This window comes from Hemicordylus capensis, chromosome 1 (genome assembly GCF_027244095.1).
Source record: "Hemicordylus capensis ecotype Gifberg chromosome 1, rHemCap1.1.pri, whole genome shotgun sequence".
Taxonomy (NCBI): Eukaryota; Metazoa; Chordata; class Lepidosauria; order Squamata; family Cordylidae; genus Hemicordylus; species Hemicordylus capensis.
Window position 1 is genome coordinate 127,052,354 of NC_069657.1, and position 20,960 is coordinate 127,073,313.

Consider the following 20,960-nt stretch of genomic DNA (forward strand, 5'->3'; position numbering starts at 1 on the left):
ATATGAGAAAATATGAGGACTCTTAGTAAGGGTCCTCTTGCAATCACCCTTAGTCAGCTTCTGCAGCAAGAAGCTTTGCTCAGCCTCTGGTCCTGCTCTTCTTTCCCAGTTCTGGGGGTTATTTTATTTATTTATTTATTTATTTATTATTAAAACTTTTATACCGCCCTTCCAAAAGGCTCAGGGCGGTTTACATTAAAACCTGGGTTCAATCCCAGGAACAATCATGTTCCTTCAGCTGCTTTGGGAGTGATTCAGTCCTCTAGAGCAGGGATCCTCAACGTTGGGCCCCCAGATGTTCTTGGACTTCAACTCCCATAAACCCCAGCCCCAGTGGCCTTTGGTTGGGGATTATGGGAGTTGAAGTCCAATAACATCTGGGGGCCCAACACTGAGGATCCCTGCTCTAGAGAGTCACAGCTCTCCCAGTGATTTCTCAGCCCTCTTTCCAGCAGCTCTTCTCAGTTCTTCTTTCCAACTCCAGCTCTGATTCTCTTTTTCTGACAGCAACTTGCACTCCTTGAACTCATTCACTTGAACTCTTCAGCTCTCCAGCTTTGCACACACTAACTCTGCCGAAGGCCAGGGGCGTATCTAGGGGTAGGGCAGGCAGGGCACGTGCCCCGGACGCCACTTGAAGGGGGCGCCATTTTGTAAATTTTTTTTAAAAAATGGCTGCCAAAAACAAAATGGCCACCGTGTATGCTCAAATGGCCTCTGTGAGGCTCTAGGTCATGCCAGGCTTTGCAGAGGCCATTTGAGCATGTGCGGTGGCCATTTTGTTTTCAGTGGCCTTTTTTAAAAAAAAGATTATTTTTTAAAACGGCCACTGCACATACTCAAATGGTCCCTGTGAGGCCCTAGAGGCCAGTGAGGTGAGGGGGAATCTTTGCAAAAAAAAACACCCCAGCCTTTAGGAAGCCCCCCAAAGGGGCTATGGGTAATAATAATAATAATAATATAATATAAGACACTGTACACATATTCAGATTGGCACTATGTACAGAGAATCAGGGCTTGTGAATACTGAGCTGATGCTTAAGAGCTAGGATTGTATTCATTTGCTCTTACTTTGCTTCTTGTGATAAGTGAGTTAAATGTGATGTCTTGATAATATGGCTATTAATGGTGAGTTTGTCTTTGAATCAGTGTGAAACCCTTAATATTAAGGCCCACTGGGAGTTTCTTGTTCTCTTTCTCTCATTTTAACTGTCTTTCTGAAAGACTAGAATATATTCCAAGCAGTGACACAGTTTACTCTGCATATCCTTTAGTTATTTACAGAGTATCTGGGAAAAGACAAATTCTCCATTGATTTTTTAAAACTTACGTAATGGTGATGCTACAATGCATAGTAGAGAATGAGACAGGCACTTCTGTTTAGTTTTCCAAGTACATCTCCACATAGTATTTGGGTATTTCATGAGCCCCCACATACTGAAATTTGTAGTTTTCCAGCATTTTTTGTTCTGGCTAAGTCCACTGCTAAATAGTTTTTGAAATATTAAAAGATTAACGAGCTTGACTTGTATTTTTCAGCTGATAGATAGATACGCCTCTGCTGAAGGCAGCCTCCTTATATTCTCTTTCCTCCCTCCAATTTCCCCCCAAACAAATAATCAAAACAACTCAAGTTCCTTCCATTATTTTAAAACGTATCCAATCCAATCAAACCTCTCTTCTTTCCAAAATTAAACCAGTACAATTCTTCTCCCTCCAAAACTGAACTGTAGAACAGGAGCTGTGAATTTTTGACCCCTGCACAGCTTTTTAACATAGGGAGTAAGCCAAGCAATTGCAATACAGAAATCTTATATACAAAAAGAGGAGGTTCAGGCCTCATTTCCTTCACAGGCAGTATTAAAATATGTTAAATAAAAATAAAATAAATAAAAGTGTGACTGAGCATGTGCAGGGCACACTTCCTGCATTCGCAAGTAATAAGCAGCAGCTTCAAATCAGCACTGAGGATTAAAGGGCAAATGGCTCCAATGCCAGCTATCTGTGGCGCCTCTCCTAAGTAACCAGTGACCAATTAACAAAGCTAGTGCCCTGCATTAAATTATATGGGTCAGATTTTAATGGCTGTTTGAAAGTTCCACTGGTTGGTGCACTCAAAGGGCAAATGCAACTCTACAGAGACATGTGCTTGTAGAAGGAGTGACCCAGATGGCTGACATGCTTTCTGGTACAGTCTCAGGGTGCAAGTCTCATTGAAATAGAGGGAGGTGGTGCAGCCAAAGGGCTGTGCCTTCAGCTTTCAATTAAGTTTGATGTATGGGTGAAAAGGCAGAGGGACTGAGTGATGAGACTGTACACAAAGCACCTCTCTTCCTCTCAGAACTATCCAGTAATAACTTGTTCCCTCCAGATGCTTTGCTGGAAGCAAAGGTTGTATGGCAAGAACACAGACATTCAATCCAGAGGAAAGGATTGGCTTTATTTAATTAAGCCCCAGGGCCAACTTCTCAGCTTTCATTTCACCCTGTGGTGGATTTAGAACAAATGCTTAATACTATTTGGAGTTTTAGAGATTTCAGCCTTCTCACAGGTTAAAATTGCATGCAGCTGCTGAGAGAGAGGGGAATGAGCATGCTAATTTTTGTCCCTTTCCTTAAAACAAACAAAGAAAGAAAGAAACAAAGAAACAAAGAAACCGTGCAACAAGATCCCTAGATTGGGTTATTTGAACAACAATTCTGTATGACTGGTGAACAATGTCATCTGCTGAGAAGCATACACACTGACCAGAGCAAGCATCTGAGGGATTTAAGGGAAACAAATGTGAGCAGGGTTTTCTTGGTGACATAAGTACTGTAGTAGCTTTGTCTAAGTAGCTCTCCAGCAATTGATCTAGTATGTGCCTTTTTAAATACACTGCGCATCATTAAGCTGATACATTTCCCTTGAAGTCACGTCTCTCCTTGGGAAAGTATTTTAACTCCATTTTATTACCTAATCTCTTTTGCTATAAGGAGCTTCCTCCTGGATGTACACTGGCACGACTACAAATAATTACACATCATGATGGCTGAACAATTTCCTTATTGGTCTCAGCTGCTGGCTTCCTTCCATCAGGCTGCCTACGCTGCTGTCACTTGACTGTATGAGCAATTCCAACTTTGGGCATGCTCTACATTTTGAATGTCAGGATTGCCTCAGCTCCAAGTTAGAGCACTTGTGTGGGGGGGGGAATCCTCTTTAAAAAATACACGGCACCTTTTATTGTATTTCTCCAGTCTTATTCATGTCACTGGACCTTGCCTCATCTCACCCATTCATCTGTTTTGCTTTATGCCCAAGCCCTACAAACCCTTGCCAAATATCCTATGTTAAAAAGAACAGAGGTGTCGGAGAATTAAAGTCATGGAGCTCCCTAAATACAAGAAAAGAAGTGAAAACAAAACTTGAATACATTAAAAAGGCAATGATTCAACAGGAGTCCTGTGGAACCACTCATAGGTAACAACTGGTGACACCGAATACAGATGTGCTTCTTCAATGGCACCAAAAGACACAGCCGGCCAGTTCAACAGGACTTGGGTGAGCATCATGATGGGGATGGGGATGTGCATCTGGATTGGCAAGATGATGCACAGGGGACTGTACAGCTCCTCTCTTGCTCTAATGGGGCAAAGGAGAGAGATGCTTTTGTAATTTTGATCAAACCTTGCAACAAGAATGTCAAAGAAGTCCCAAGGACCCAAGTAGTATTTTTGGTCAATGACATCGATGTCTGGTAACAAATTTAAATTATAAATTATAGCATCTAAAAGATGCTTAATCCAATGCTTTCCTCAAATACTGTCTGCTTTGAGATGAAGGGCTTTTGCAAGTTCACTGAATCACTGAGCCTAAAGCTTGCAAATTGCATGGAGACAAATGCTGCACACCCAAGGACATCTTAACTGCTGTGATTCTGCCCCAGCCTTGGATAAAGAATGAGGGTGGGGTATTCTAATTGCTCAAGGGTTTGGGTGGGCAGAGCCAGGGAGCTGTTAGAGCTCTCTCTCCTGCGAAGCCTCACTCAGCATTTGAGTCTCTTCCTGGAGATCAGTGTGGGTTTGGGCAGGTTGTCCTTTTGGGGGTTGCATATGAATTTCTGTCTCTTCATCAGATTGGCTGCTGATGGGAGAGTCCTCATGCTGTTCTCTGTAGTTAATTAGGCTCCCTTTGGCCATAATGGCAGGTACAGAGCAGGCTTGAGACTGTTTACGGCATTTAATGGTGAGCACTCTAAGGCATAGTATTTTAGCATGAAGAGGAGTTGCAGTTATTCCCTAGAGGCTTTATGGCTCAAGGAAATTTGACTGCAGCTTCTCTTGGCATTGAGGCATCACTAGCCTTAAAGAATGAACAATAGCTTGGTAGGAAGAGGGGATTATGTTGACACCTTGACCTTAGCTGGGCTGGCCAAGAAGAGCAGTGATAAGTCTTGAGGCTGTGAAGTTGCTTCAAGCTGGGATGTAATTGACTGACAAGATTTATGTAAGGGGACTGCTTCTTGGTCTCAGAAGCACTTCGCTCCCACATTATAAGTAAGTAAGTGTGTATGTAGCTCAATCCTGTTGCACTATTTAAATGGGCTACTTGAATGAATACAGTTGTGGCCCCTAACTTCCAAGGAATGCTACTTGTGTTTTTACCAATGTGGGGGCAAGGTGACTATCCTCATGCTGAACGCTCTCCATCCCAACAAGAAGGATCACTGCTGATAGCACAATTCAAGCCAGCATCTCTTAAATCCCTAAGGTAGTTGGTGTCTCTTCAGGAGGTCTCTGTCCCCTTGCTTTGTGTTTAGCACTCTGCAGTCACTGGGGGAAGCTGCCACTTGGGTATGGACTACAAACCTTTACAAGTGGAGCATAAAACTTAAAGTTTTGGTTCTCAAAGGGGCCTTGTCCAATTTTGCAAGTGCTAGCTCCAGTCATGTGGGAGACAGGGGTTCTGTTATGGCAGATCCATACAAGTCAAAGGATGAAGGTAGGGCTGTGTCCAGGTCTTGGTGAGGGTACTGGTTTGGGTTCCTCTGCTTCGTCTGTGTGTGGGGTGCCAAAGGGTCACCTTGAGCCTTCAACAAATCCCGCTCTGTCTCTTCCTCTAGACTTTCCACCTCATCCTGAGAGGTGGAAAGAGCCCCTGGTGGTGCAGTGGTAAAAAACTGCCGCCCTGTAACCAGAAGGTTACAAGTTCGATCCTGACCAGGGGCTCAAGGTTGACTCAGCCTTCCATCCTTCCGAGGTCGGTAAAATGAGTACCCAGAATGTTGGGGGCAATATGCTAAAATCATTGTAAACCGCTTAGAGAGCTCCGGCTATAGAGCCGTATATAAATGTAAGTGCTATTGCTAAAGTGGTGGGTGCTGCACACACTGAGGCATGAAGACTTCATGAATTTCTGGGCAATATCAAAGTGCTGTTGGTGGAGGAGTCCATCTAGGAAAAGTATCTGGGAATCACTGCCATAGAAAACTTCTGTGTGGAAGAAGAGTGAAACATAAGAGGCATTAAGGGAAAAAACTAGGGACAGAACTATTTAGCACAATCAAGTCTAGGGAGGTCTTCTGTGCAGCACAAGGAACCAAGGACAAGGCTCATGTGTTCCACTTTTGCCTTTAAGAAATAAAATGGCAGGGTGGATCATAGATAGGTGGGGATCAGGAAAGAGCACCATTTCACCCTTTGTGCCAGAGCAGGTTCTACCTGTATCTCATGAGCATAAGGTATATAGTACATATCTTTTCTTCATATCTCATATTGTGAGATATGAAGCCTTTTTTTCATATCTCATATTGTGATTATTTCAAATCACTCTTGGTGCCAATACCCACAGAGGAGCTGAGAATCCAATGGCAGCATTTATACAGCTGGAGCAGCACAAAAAGTCTACAAATAAATATCTGGGCAGATCTATTTACAAGTGACATACAAAAATGGGCCAAAATGCTATAGCATGCTAGCTTTCAATAATCTGACACACAAATCTTCTCCCAGTACTTGGCACTACAAAGCACGGGATGCCTCCACACGAACCTGTGGACAGGAAGAGCTTCCCTGTAAAGGGGCAAGAAGAACCCATCTTTCCAGATAGGGAGGGGTGCAGGCAATGGCACTGACTCATGAATGAGCAGTGACTGGGGGACTGGACTTCTATTTTATAAGAACACAACCAGCCATGCAACTGAGAATGATGAGTACAAGGAAGACAAATGATGCCACTCCTGGCTATGGGAACAAAGCTCCTCCTAACAGGGGTCATACACATTATTCTGCATCCTGCCAGACACCCTGGCCTATGGACTAGACATTGTATTTGTCGTCATTAATTGGAGTTCAGGTAAGTTCAGATATCAGATAAGCAAGTGACAGATAACAAGCTCTATACTGCAGGCTAAAGAGAGGAAGGAGGCTGTGCATTTGTTAGCTATTAAGGTTGTTCACAGGACAAAAATCCCTGGTGGCTAGAGAGGGCTGGAGGGCAGGCAGGAGTATACCTACCTCTCCTCACATGCTCTCCTGGAACCCCGTGCTGCGGTGCACACACAGTGTGGCATTCTGGAGGCCGGGGAAATGCTTGGCCTTCAGAAATCCTACAATGCACTGCACAAGGGTGGTGCATTGTGGGGTTCCCGCTCAAGCTGGGCATGCTAGGCACCTGGCTCTGTGTCTGCTCAGGCTTCAGGCATCCCAAACAGATACACAACCCTGGTAGAAGGGCACACACACACACCTGTCTACCTGGGTAATCGCCCAGGGAAAATTCCAGGGCGACTCGGTGGGGCAGCACCAAGATCAGTCACAATCTCAGCGCTTCACACAAGCAGCCCTACCCAAGTAGGGCTGTGGAAGCCCAGGTCCCTACCTGGGCTCATGTGAACAACCCCCTATTGTTGTTTGTGAAAATCACTGGCAGAAGAAATCCTAAAATTAAGTTTCTAGCCCTCACAATTGCAGAGCTAGGTTGAAACTATTTTAAAACTGTGATGGCATATATTAAAGGACTGGAGGCAAAGTCACATATTGTCAAAAGTTTATACAGGAATATATTTCAGTGGCCATGTCAACAGTTTCAGTATAAAACAAATTGTAGAATAAGTGTAATGTGCTTGCCATCTCTTTTGGCATTCACCATGGCCAAGGCAATGGTACTCAGTGGACATTGATCACATGCAACCAAACATGGGGATTTCTGATATGGTTCACAGTGCTGAATAAAATCACCCAGCCACTAAAGCCACATACATTTCACAGTGTATGTTTCTGTATGGGCATGATGGACATAACTTGTCCACAGTTCCTTCCTTTCGGAAACAATGAGCCTCACCCAACTCTGATGGGAGTGTTTATAAATATAAAATGCTTGGGAACAACTTCAGTGCTTAAAAAAGTGATTTTCTCACTGCCACAAAATGAAAATTGTATATGCTGAGGGTGAGGATATAAGGTGATGAGGATGCAAGATGCTTAGATGGAAAGAAAGAGGAACAGAGGAAAATGGCTAAACAAAATAACTGGGTTATATGAAAACTCCCTCCCTCCTCTTTCTATATCCCCCCCTCTCTCTCTCAGAGAGAGAGAGAGAGAGAGAGAGATTTAAAGCCAACAAGATGTGAAAGATTTGCCTTCTTCATTTCAGGGATAAGATCAGCCACCTTTCCATGCTTAAGAAACAAGCAATTCATAGGTTTGCATACCTCAGGGACTAGGGAAATAGGTTTTTCTTAGGGTACCTTTAGTTCATTGGTTCCTCCTATTATGTTTTTCTGAGGGTCATCCTATATAATAAAAGGCTAAGTGAGTGGCCGTGGCTTTGGAACGTTGGGGATCTGCGTCCCTGCCTCCCTGGGTTGTTCTGGGCCTGCGCAAAGCGCAGGCCCAGAAGAGCCCAAGGGACACAGGACCTCAGACACCAGTGTCCCACAGCCACGGGCGGCCATTAGCCGGTGTGTGGCGGCGGGGGAAAGTGGCCAAGGCGGCGGCGGAGCCGCCGCCTCGGCCATGAGCTGAGGCACGGCAAGAGGAGGCCGAGGCAACCAGAAGCGGCCGCCCTGAAAAAGGTGAGGGCAATGGCGACGGGGGAAGACCAGACGGGGGACAGGGAAGCTGGGCGAGGTGGCGGCGAAGCCGCCAACGAGGCCCCCGCCCGCTCACAGCCGTCGCCCCCGCCTGCTCACCCGCCCTCCCAGCTGCCCAAAATGAAGCTGGGCGAGGTGGCGGCGAAGCCGCCAACGAGGCCCCCGCCCGCTCACAGCCGCCGCCGCCTGCTCACCCGCCCTCCCAGCTGCCCAAAATCACCTTCCCCGCTCCCCCCCAAAAAAGATTAAGGGCCAAAATGGCCCATGAGAAGGTTGCCGCCCCCGCCTATCGCCCTCCCAGCTGTCGAAGACCACCTTACCCGCTCCAGCCCGAGGGAAAAGAGCAGAGCTCCTCTCTGTGCTAAGTCACTGCTCAAACTGCCGCTATGGACGCAAAGACGCCTATTGCGTCCATTGCGACAGTGTGGGCAGCAGCTTAACACAGAGAGTAGCTCTGTTCCCGAGTTCCTCTCTTCTCCTTCGGGCTGGAGCGGGTAAGGTGGGCTCCGGCAGCTGGGTGCGCGGGAGGGCGATAGGCGGGGGCGGCCACCTTCTCATGGGCCATTTTGGCCGTTATTCATCCACCCCCCAAAAAAAGTAAAAGCAAAATAAGGAAGAACAAAAACAGAGACAACAACAAAACAAAAAACAAAAAGAGAGAGGGGACAAGGGGGGAAAAAAGAGACAGAAAGAGAGAGAGAGAGACAGAAAAGACGGGATAGAAAGCTAGCGCCCGTTATCATAACGGGCTTTAAAATACTAGTATTAAACATAACATTAAAATGCAGCATTGTCATTCTGTTTTGTTTTTAAACTTGTTTTGTTTTGTTTTGTTTTAAGGAGCTGGGGGGCGGGTACGGATAGCCTTCCTCCCAAAGCATAATCAGTTTCAGGGACTCAGTTCAGATTGGGACCATGACATAGGGGAAACGGTTAACCCCCCTCCTTCCCCACACTACAGCCCCTGTTGAGATTGAACTGCCCTGCAGCTATTTTTAAAGAAAAGTTTTTTAAATGATACATTTAATGTCACTTCTAGTTTGAGTCTGAGCCTTTAAGCAAAGAAGATGAGACAGGCAGACATACATACATTTGTTAGACAGCAAAACAATAGGCATAAGCAATCAAGGCTATACATGAGGCTCAGGCAGATGTTGTACACTGTCTGAAACTAAATCCTTGCAAAAGAAATTATAAAGTAAAATGGAGAGTCTTCTATTAATTAGCACTAATGCAATTAAAGAAAGAGAAAATTCACTTGCACTTTAGCATCCACAATCTTTCTATCTGATAATCTTTAGTACAATGTAATAGAAGCAACATGGAGCTATGTTACCTGAAGCTAAAAAGGCAGCATAACAACAATTAAGTCAAAAGAACTTAGATATTACAATCACTGCATTCTACATCAGGTATCCATTATTTTCAAAGGCCCTCTGCCATGCAACTTCCATGCAATTTTATGGTTTTTTGCAAGAGCATTCTTGTGCAAGTACGCAAACACTCCATTGCAAGGCAGATGGAACATTGTGCGGTATGTCAGTCATTATTATTACTGAATGCATGAGTGCATTATCTCATTTAAAACAGGGCAGGTAGAGCTTCCATATCTTCTCATATCACCTGATTCATTAAGTCATGACCTGATTCTGCAGCCAACAAATGATGAGCATGTATGTATGAACCAGACTGCAGGTGTCTGGACATCTGGTCAAACTGTGTTCCTGCTGACCGAGGGAAACTTTCCTAGACAAACTAGGACCACCTGGTCAAGTGCAATGCTTAGCCAATGCCCAGAAATTGAAAGGTAGTAGTTAGTTAGGAGAAGTTTCCAGAGGTGCTTTGATACTCATAGCCTACTAGAAGTTCTTTTCTATTGCTCCAGAAATGACTACATAGCCAGTGAGGGGCTTTTTCACACAGTGCAGAAATCACTGTTTAACAGCACAATCCTATGTTTACTCAGAAGGGAGTCTCACACAGTTGAATAGGGCTTGCTTCCAAGTAAAGTGCATAGGATCACCTTCATGATGTTATCATGAACACCTGAACATTCACATAACTGGACCTTCTCACTTCCATGTTCCCCATAAAATATCTTGGGATTGGTGGTCATGTTAGGTCTCCATGCCCATTGTCTTACCATCTGAAGGACTCCACAATATGACATCACATATCCAGCCTCTGCTGCATTCAGACCAAAGAAATTAATAGAAATGATGGAAAACATGATCAGGAACACACCTAAGATTAAGAAAAGACAACCTCTGTAAGGAGAACTGGAGACCATATTTCATGTTGAATCCATAGGAACCCTTCTAGAAACATGTTGGCAACCCTTAGTAATTGACCTGTATCATCTATACCAGGGATTCTCAATGTGGGTCCCCAGATGCTATTGGACTTCAACTCCCATAATCCCCAGCCCCAGTGGCCTTTGGTTAGGGATTATGGGAGTTGAAGTCCAATAATATCTGGGGACCCAACGTTGAGAATCCCTGATCTATACTGTGAACAGCCAGAGATTTAGACAGGTAAGGCTGGAATCTGGGTCAGTTCAAAATGGACTCTTGTGAAAGAAAGGTATTTGTGTCCACTGTAATTTACTAGTATGTGCAGACAAAGATCACATGTTATTTTCAACTTTAACATCACAGTAAGTATGCTTGTAAGGGGCTAGTCTATTGTTATGCTTTCCTTTTGCCTAACCTCTGGCACTCTTGTGCATTCCTGTGGTACAACTGGTGGGCCACTGTGTGAAACAGGATGCTGGACTAGATGGGCCTTGGGCCTGATCCAGCAGGGCTGTTCTTGTGTTCTTATGATAGTGTTACGGTACTTCCCCACCTATTTCACACGTAGGCTCTGGTGTTCTGTGTGCAGTTTGTGCAATGATGCTATTTCAGAATGGTGGGAAATTAGGAATGCACAATGGTGCATTTCTCTGAGAGGTTTAAAAGTGAGGAGGTGGGGAGAGATAGACATGCCAACCTTGGCCATCTCTCGCTCTCAGGAGAGTAGAATTCTTCCATAGCAAACTTGACTCAATTCAAGCACAATGGGGGAAAGAATGCATGGGTCAGATTCAGCAATAACCTTGGGGCAAATGATCAAAGGGAAACACAGTTATAGAAAGAATAATGCATGAATCAATCCTTATTGTACTGGACAATTAGGACCATTAAAAAGCTGCCTTATGTTAGACATATACTCCTTCTAAGCCATTATAGTGGACTCTCACAGGCAGCAGTACTCACACATTTCCAGCCCAGTCTTAAGGACTGCCTGCTTCTGCATGTTTCTGCCCATGTATTAAGTTATGTAGGAGAGACTCTGCTCCACCTGTTGTCATTTGCGTGACACGCACATGAGATAGGACCCTCTTAATAGGATCCCCCAGGCTTTGGCACCCTCTCCCACAAGAGGTTTGGACTGTTTCATCCATCCAAGCCTTCAGAAGGAAACTAATTAAACCGCCCTGAGTTGTAAACCGCCCTGAGCCATTTTTGGAGGGGCAAGATATAAAATCAATCAATCAATCAATCAATCAATTAGCTAACTAACTAGGAACATAGGAAGCTGCTTTATACCGAGTTAGACCATTGGTCCATCTAGCTCAGTATTGTCTACACAGACTGGTGGCAGCTTCTCCAAGATTGCAGGCAGGAGTCTCTCTCAGCCCTATCTTGGAGATGCCAGGGAGGGAACTTGGAACCTTCTGCATGCAAGCACGCTGATGCTCTTCCCAGAGCAGCCCCATCTGCTGAGGGGAATATCTTACAGTGCTCACACATGTAAGCTCCCATTCAATGCAAACAATGGCAGACCGGGCTTAGCAAATGGGACAATTCATACCAACGGCACACTTTACCTTTACTACAAGACCAGCTCTCCTTCATGTCATACTAATTATACTCCATAAAATACTAATCCATATTAATATTTTTCACATACAGCTTTTCAACAAAAATAGTTCTCAACATGGTTCACACAGCAAACAGAAAAAAACAAATAGCTTCCTGTCCCAAAGGGGTACATAATTTAACAAGCAACACACAGGAGACACCAGCATTGGGCACAGGGAGGGATGCTGTGCTGGATGGAAGAGGGACAGTTGCTCTCCTCCTGCTAACTATACAAGAGCCATCACTTTAAAAGGTCCCAGTTAGCAGAACTAAAGACTCATTTGTTCCACCAGGCCTTTGGGATACTTTGCTGATTGCTGCTGACCTAAAATTGGTTTTACACAGACCTTCTGAGACCTACCTGCGAGAAATGATGAGAGCCACCATAAAATGCTGCCTCTCAACTCTATCCTATCTAGGTGGCTCAGAAGGAGCCACCTCCTTCAAGTATACTTCAAGTATACGCTGATGGGATCTGAGCTGTCAGTGACTGACCAGGAGAGAAGAGGCATCTTGGGGTTGTGGTGGACAGCTTGTTGAAAGTGTCAACTCAATGTGCGGCAGCTGTGAAAAAGGCCAATTCCATGCTAGGGATCATTAGGAAGGGGATTGAAAATAAAACTGCTAATCTTACATTGTCCTTATACAAAACTATGGTGCAGCCACACTTGGGAGTACTGCGTACAATTCTGGTCACCACATCTAAAAAAGGACATTGTAGAAATGGAAAAGGTGCAGAAGAGGGCAACCAAGATGATCAGGGGCCTAGAGCACCTTTCCTATGAGGCAACATTACAACATCTGGGCTTTTTAGTTTAGAAAAAAGATGACTGTGGGGAGACAAGATAGAGGTCCATAAAATCATGCATAGAGTGGAGAAAGTGGATAGAGAGGAATTTTTCTCCCTCTCACATAACACTAGAACCAGGGGTCATCCCACTGCCTTGGGGGGGCCCCCCAGAGGCAAGTCACATGACTGATTCCCTCAGCCACGCACCTGCCCAGGCTTCCTTCAGTTGTATTCATCCTCCAAAATTGATGTGAGTGTTAAGACCTGGAGCTACCAGAACACCATGTCTTTCTCTAGTACCATTAAATGACTTGCATCGTCCACAGTTTACAAAGCCTTTAAAAAAATAATTTAGGATGATGTTCTGTTATGGTTTTAGATAGATAGATAGATAGATAGATAGATAGATAGATAGATAGATAGATAGATAGATAGATAGAAAATATTACTTTTTGTTATCACTATTCAGCCTCATTTAAGATTTCTTTACTTCATGAGCTGAGCTTCAATGAGGGAGGAGCCATTTTAAAATCTTGTGTCTGGGCCCACTACAACCTTGCTACTCCCCTCTTCATGGAGGAAAGGTCTATCAATGGCTACTAGTCAAAAATAAGGGAGTTAGATAGGATTGCATCTTAGCTCCCTTCCTATTCAATTTTTATGTGAACAGTTTAATCCAACAGTTGCAAGGTTCGGACATACATGCACCTAAACTAGCAGACAAACGTCTGCCTATACTCATATATGCCGATGACGCTGTAATCCTATTACAAACTAGAATAGGTTTTTAAAGAGCTTTGGGTGTTTTGGCAAGCCACTGCAAGAAGGAACAATTAGTTCTAAAAATCGGTCTTTTAACTGGTCAGTTGAAGATCACAAAGTAGACCAAGTAAAGCAAATTAAATACCTTAGGATAGTGTTTCAATTCAATGGCTACAAAACGGCCCACATTAGATTGGTAGTTGATATGGCCAAACATAGTATTATAGCCATTCTGAAATTCTTTTGGTCCCAGGGAGGGAACTACATTCCCACTGCCATTAAACTTTATAAGGCTAAAGTGATTCCCCAACTCCTTTATGGGATACAATTGTGACCGTATACCAACTTAAAAGATTTGGGGGAAAAACCATTTTTTGGGTATATTTCAAACCGGTATATTTGGTGTACCCAACTGTGTTTCCAATTCGGTGATATGCATGGAGGCGGCCATACTTAAATTGGAAACCAGGGCTTGGCTCCTAAGGATATTTTATTGGATTAAACTTCATCTGCATCCGTTAGGGCTAATTCCAAAGCTTCTTGTGCCTGAGCCTCAGGCATCTTGGTCTTGCAATACGATAGATAAACTTTGCCAATGTGGCTTATCACCCACTCTATTACTAGAGAGCAGTGAGAATACAGCCCACAGTTTAGTACGACAGAGATTGGTTGACATAGACATTCAGAAAGAGAAGGCTTATTTACCACCTTTTTATAAACAAGTATATGCTAAGACAGATCTTGCCCCATCAATGTATTTATTTACGATCACCCTGAGTAAATTCAGATGGGCCTTCTCCAGGGCCATGTTCAATGCTTTCCCATCTGCAATGCTTTATGGAAAATATTTGAAACTATTATATGAAGAACGGAAATGCGCCTGTGGGAAGGCGATTGAAACCATGGCCCACATACTTTTAAAGTGTTCAATATATCAAAACTTGAGATCTCAATTAATCAGCCCACTGATAAAAGATATGAGGGGACAATTTGAGGATCTTGTAGCATATTTATTAGCAGATAAAGATGCAACTATTTCATATGTTGTAGCTAAATTTTGTTATGTGGTCACCAGATTAAGAACTTCAAAAGAATAGAATACAGTTTTGGGTTCCTTAGTGTTAATTTTAAATTATGCATATACACTTACGCCTTTCCTATGCTGTTATTTTATTTTATTTTTATGTGTAATTATTCTAAAGCTGTTATCCATTTATGTGTAATTGATTTTCTATTAATATTTTTCTTTTTAACTATGTAAGGATTTTCATTTCTCTTTTGGTCAAAGACAGTAAATAAAGTATGATGATGATGGCTACTAGTCTGAGGGCTATAGGCCACCTCCAGCCTCAGAGGCAGGATGCCTCTGAGTACCAGTTGCAGGGTAGTTAACAGCAGGAGAGAGGGCATGCCCTCAACTCCTGTCTGTAGGCTTCCAGTGGCATCTGATGGGCCACTGTGTGAAACAGGATGCTGGACTAGATGGGCTATGGGCCTGATCCAGCAGGGCTGTTCTTAAGTAAGGATACCATGGGCGATCAGTATCAAAAGCCCCTCAGATGTGCAGGAGAATCAACAGGTTTGCACATACCCCCATCCATTTCCTGGCATGCATCATCCACCAGGGTGACCGTGACAGTTTCAGTCACAAAACTGGGTTATTAGCAAGATTTAAATGGCTCTAAATAATCAGTTTCATTCAAGAAGAACTTGATGTTTCATTTGCCTTAGAATATCATGCTCAGCAGATTCTTGCTTTCCAAAATTAGTTTGTTTAGCGAATACCATAAATGAGAGGATTGCGTCTGTATACATTACAACCTTGCTTGTATTATAAATAAAGGCAACACTATAATTTAGGCCCGGATAAGTGTCCATTACTAAAAATAATTATATGGTTTGGAGCAGTGAGATGAAAATAAATGAGAACATTTATTTGAAGGTTATCCCTTCAGCACTGGGAATGAATAAGTGGATAACAGCCAAATCACCTCAGGCTGTAATCTCAACCCTTAGAGTCTCAGTAGGCTGGATCAGCACTGCAGTGGGAAATGCATATGGGACAAGCAGGCTCAGGAGAAGTGTGGAGCTTGAAGAAGGGAGACTTCAGTCACACTCTTGCCTTTGGGGAATTGGTGGAAACATGACTGCAAAAGTAACATTTGCATAGATCAAGATGACCACTTACCAAGTGGTAATAAAAACACTTAGTAAACTAAGTAGCTAAATAGCTCAGATCTAAGGTCTTGCAAGCAGACCTTGGGTGGATGCAGGCAACGGGGCTGTTCACACGAGCAGCCCTACCTGGGTTTGCACATGGCTACCTCTGGGTGGCATGAGTATTTTACCCGGGGTATTACTAAGGTAGAAGGGCGTGAGCATGTCCTTCTACCTCAGTCCCTGATCATGTGCACGCTTGGGCTGCCTGCAGCCCGAGCATGCACCAAGCTGGGTGTCAAGAATGCCTGGCAGTGGGGGAATTCCCTGGCTCTGCCACTCACTGCAGCTCCAATCATGTGCTGTGGCAAGTGGCAGAACCTTCAGCTATACAGTGAATGAATGTGTGCGGGGAGGCAGGTAGGAGCCTGACTCCCCCTCAGCCCTTTCTGGCTCTGAGAAGAAAGGTCATGTGAAGCCATGATCACTGGAAAGCAGGCTAAGGGAGCTTAGCCCGCTTTCCAGTGGCCGTGGGAACCACGGTGCTCCCAAGGCAGCTAGCCCGCCTAAACGAGCCTCCCCTTACATGAGGTTAACAGAGCGAGCGCTCAGTCAACTTCATTCCATTGCTTGTGTGTCGCCACGGTGCACGGTGACACAGCGACACAGAAGTAGACCCCTGACCGGAAGGCTGCAAGCAGCTTCCCGGGCTCAGGGGTCCCTCCAGGACGCCCTGCGCACTCACACGGGGTATCCTGGAACATCCAGGGGCCACGCAGCCCCCGCCCCGGCCGGCTCCATGACCAAATCGTTTACCAAATCATAATTTACCATAGTTCATATAACCTGCATGGTTATTCACTTGTCATTGTCATCAGGAAATGGTAAAATGTTATGGTCGTCACGGGGAATGTGAGTGTTTAGAAAAAATATAAAACAAGGTTCCAGTTTCAAGTCTTCTTAACAGACGAGTGATGGAACAATTGCCAAGTGCAACAAGTTTGGTCTCTTTAGTTTCCTGAAACTAGGCTGCTTTTCAAATTTTTAACACTTTCTCTAAGCAGCACTATTGCTTCGTGCTAATTTTTCACCACAACAGCTCCCAACAACTATAAACAAAACTGCCAGATTTAGTATTGGACATGGCTCCTATGCCATAAACAGTAGCATACTACAAAAGATTTCAGCAGTCTTTATTATGTTCATGGCAACTATTCATGGCATAGAAACCCACGTAGAGGTGCTGTTTGTGTGAATCAGCATTTCCACAGGAGCGAGCAAGACGCAGCTGCTGAGACTGTCATGATGGCAGAAGCTTGAAAAGCTGTGCTTCTTATGGTGGCTCTATACGTTCTCCAAGTGATTGCATGGCGGTTGCCAAGTGTGCACTAACCCATGAACTGAAGTATGCAACATTAAGCCTTACATTTGCAGCTAAAACCCCCACATTTTCTGCAGAAAGCCACAAAGGCTTTCAGAAACACATGAAAAGCAATCATATCTGACAAGAGAACCTGTTATGGACTTACCTACAGGTAGTCCAGAAAGCACCTTGATTAAAAAAACCTCCATTACTCCTGGAAGCTTCATCAGGTGCATGATTTCTTTGAGGTTAAAGACACTTTTGGACTCAGATGTGCCTAGAAAAACAGAATGGATTAAATTCTGCTGACCCAGGTGGCAATTGAATGCAAGGAAGTAAAATGTTCTCTGACCACAAACATTCTTTAGGAATGTAGCACACATTGCCTCTCCTTCTCCCCCCACCCACCTACCCAATACATGAGTATAGAGGGTTGGCTCCAAGTTGCAAAAGACCCGTGGCTAACTGCACTCCATCATCCCCATACAATCTGGGAGGGCCCAAGGTCAACAACCCTGGGCTCTTTGCAGCTGTCCAGCAATGTCCCCTTGTCAACCTTGAGAATATTCAACAGAAATGTGCTCCAAAACTTTATCTGTAATAAGGTACCTGCAAGGTACCTTAATAAGCTCCTGTGTTCCAGGGTCAAAGTCAAGTCTATGTTAATGTAAAGTCTAAATAAGGAAATATTGGCTTTTTTAACAACAACAACAGCGCTGTATTCTTAAATTTCTGCCACCTCCAACTCCACACGTGAATCTCAGCAGCTTTAGCTTCCAAACATTCTAAGCTCAAGAGGGTGTGAATTCTTGGGCAAGGGGAAGAGGCTGGGGAAGAGGGATGACATGCACTGCACAGTAGTGAACACTGGAATGCATCCATGCTTTCTCCACTGTGCTGTGTTGGACATTGACAGAGAACAGATTTCAACACAATTTGTATTACTCAGGTTTTTTTTAATTCTGCAACTCCCTAGGTCACACAACATAGGGAATGGCTGATAGCTTTAGGACATAGGTGGCTAACCTGCAGCAAGGGTGCCACAAGGGGGAAAGGCAGGCAGTGTGGGACTTTATGGCATTTCTTCTGAACAGAAGCTGGAATGTCAATGGAATTGGCCATAGCAGCCTACATCCCTGCCTGCTTCTCCAGTGCTGATGCCAGCAAATCACACCAAGGCACAGGGAGTTGTACATGTCCTGTAGCATCCATTATTCCCTTTATCATTCATTCATTCATTCATTCACTGAAAGAGAGAGTGACTAGAAAGGTTGTTCCTGTCTGGCTCACAGACACAATCCAAATTCTTTTCAGCTCAGCCTTTTCAAGTTTAAGCTCTACAATCCACTTGACACCCTGTTGGCATTAAAAAAGGCCAGCCATGGTAAGCACTCACTCTGTTGTTCAGCATTTCCTTTCATTTGTGGCTTTGTCTGAGCAGGAATAAAGATGAGAGCTATTGCAGCACACACAAGATTCCCCGTCAGTGCAATATAGCAAGGAAAATAAATACTGTAAAAAGATTAAAAGGAAAACATCATTACTATAGACATCAGATTATGTGAATGATAAGGCCCAGAGCATGTATGCATAATGTATGTATGACATTATTTCATTTAAATGTTACACAATAAGACAGTGGCCATTTAATCCAGCTATATTTAAATACTAGTATCTAAATACAGCCCCCCACTCTCCAAACTTCTATTGTCATGATGTACAGTTGCAGAAGTATAAAATAACACCTCATCATCTTATGAATACATATTAGAGACAAATACTCCTAACTGTTCCCACAGTTAATACTAATACTCAAACATGCATCTGACATGCATCTAATAAGTCAGATATGCATCTAATATGCATAATATGCATATTAGATATGCATCTAATAAGTGAGATATGCATACAAAAAATATATGTGCTTCTTCACTGATGTTTTTATAAACAATGGAACTGCCTGAGTGTCAAGATTAAGTCAGATATACATCTGACTTAATCTTGTCACTCAGACAGTTCCATTGTTTATAAAAACGTCAGTGAAGAAGCACATATATTTTTTGTTTCATGTTAAGTTGATCAGTGCAAAGCAAACCATGAAATGGCACAAAGGAAGGAATTATATATAGGCAGAAGGATATTCAGTTCTTATAGCTTAATGCTGTTATTCAAAAGAGGCACAATTGCAAAGGGTAAATGGAAGGCCTTGGAAACCATGGCCTCTTCGATAGTAGCCTTTCTTCATGCCACATATTTTAAAACTAGTATCTTCACTGACTGTGCGCTCTTCTATATTCACTCCAAGATGTTAGCATTCTGGTTAAAAGGCAGAGATTAAAATTGGATAAAATACTAATACCTAATTATGTACACCACACACACACAAATATAAATATAAATATATAAATATAAATATATAAATATAAATAAATAGTGCAGAGTACAACAGTGGGCAAAACTTTACCCCAAGTTTTGCAAACTCTCTTAATGTAACTTGTTTGGGAATTTGCGTTATGGGAAAGGGGAAGATAAGTAACATTGGTAACTTATGTTTCAAATTCAATTCACTAAAGTTTTTAGGAGATTGTCAGCATTGTCAGACTTCAACAAGTTTCTTCTATTACTTATTTTTAAATCTAGATTTTCTTTCCATAGTGTAACATAGGTAACAAGCTAAAGTTGTGCTGTTGAGTCAGTGTCAGCTCCTGACAACCACAGAACCATGTAGTTTTCTTGGTAGAATACAGGAGTGGTTTACATTGCCATCTCCCACGCAGTATGAGATGTTGCCTTTCAGCATGATTCGAACCAGCTACCTGTGCTCTCTTCTGCTCGCTAGGCAAGCAACTTCCCCACTGAGCCATTAGGGAGGCCACCTTATATTGAGTCAAACCATTGGTGTATCTACACTGACTGGCAGTGACTCTCCAAGGTTTCAGAGAGGAGACTTCCCCAGCCTCACTGGGAACTGCAACCTTATGCAATGCAGATGCTCTACCAATGAGCTAAAGCCCCATCCCCATTGCACTTGATTTTTTAGCCGACTTTCCAGTAGGCTTATGAGATCACCTGGCATTCCATGTATATCTGTCAGTCTGTGTACCTGTTTGTATATGTGTGTGTCCCTATCAACTTCATAATGCCTGTACCACTATGAACCAAATTGGGTAAAGTTGTAGGGACACATAGGGGAAAACCTCAACAGTGTAGTTTGTAATGATGTCATCCATTCCAATTCAAGATGGCAGGCATGTAAATGTTTGAGGTGCAGGTAGCCTAACCAATTTGAATCAAATTTGCTACAGCTGTAGGGACACAAAGGGATGCCTCAATGGGATGATGTCATCCACCCCAATTCATGATGTCTGGGATGATGTCATCCACCCCAATTCAAGATGGCAGATGCATGGTGGTTTATTTTATGTATGTATGTATGTATGTATGTATGTATGTATGTATGTATGTATTTAACATATTTGTATACCACCCAAAACACAAGTCTCTGGGTGGTTTACAACAAAACAATAAAAACAATAAGTAAAAAGGTTAAAACATTACAACAATTTAAAACTTAAAACAACGTTAAAACAATTAAAAATCATCAAACTATTAAAACAGTATCTAATTAACAAATGTGTCTTGACTGCCCTTTTAAAAGTTGTAAGAGATGTGGAGGCTTTTATTTCAGCAGGAAGTGTGTTCCAAAGCCTCGGGGCAGCAATAGAGAAGATTCGTCCCCGAGTAGCCACCAAACTGTGGACAAACCTCTCCTGATGTTCTCAATGGGCAGTGTGGTTCATAGCAAAGAAGATGTTCTCTTAATACCCAGGGACTAAGCTGTTTAGGGCTTTATAGGTTATAACCAAGACCTTGAATTTTGCCTGGAAACTTATCAGCAACCAGTGTAGA

General features: G+C 43.3%; 1 protein-coding gene across 2 annotated transcripts in view; it reads right to left on the minus strand.

Moving 5' to 3' along the window:
• SLC22A18 (solute carrier family 22 member 18) overlaps nucleotides 1-20,960 on the minus strand; it is a 158,754-nt gene that overhangs the window by 45,022 nt on the left and 92,772 nt on the right. For both annotated transcript variants that reach the window (XM_053285223.1, XM_053285224.1), the window contains exons 6-8: nucleotides 18,448-18,563; nucleotides 17,218-17,328; nucleotides 10,218-10,318 (exon numbers count right to left, since the gene is read on the minus strand). In XM_053285223.1, the coding sequence (XP_053141198.1) occupies nucleotides 10,218-10,318; nucleotides 17,218-17,328; nucleotides 18,448-18,563 (328 nt within the window). The remainder of the gene's footprint in view (nucleotides 1-10,217; nucleotides 10,319-17,217; nucleotides 17,329-18,447; nucleotides 18,564-20,960) is intronic.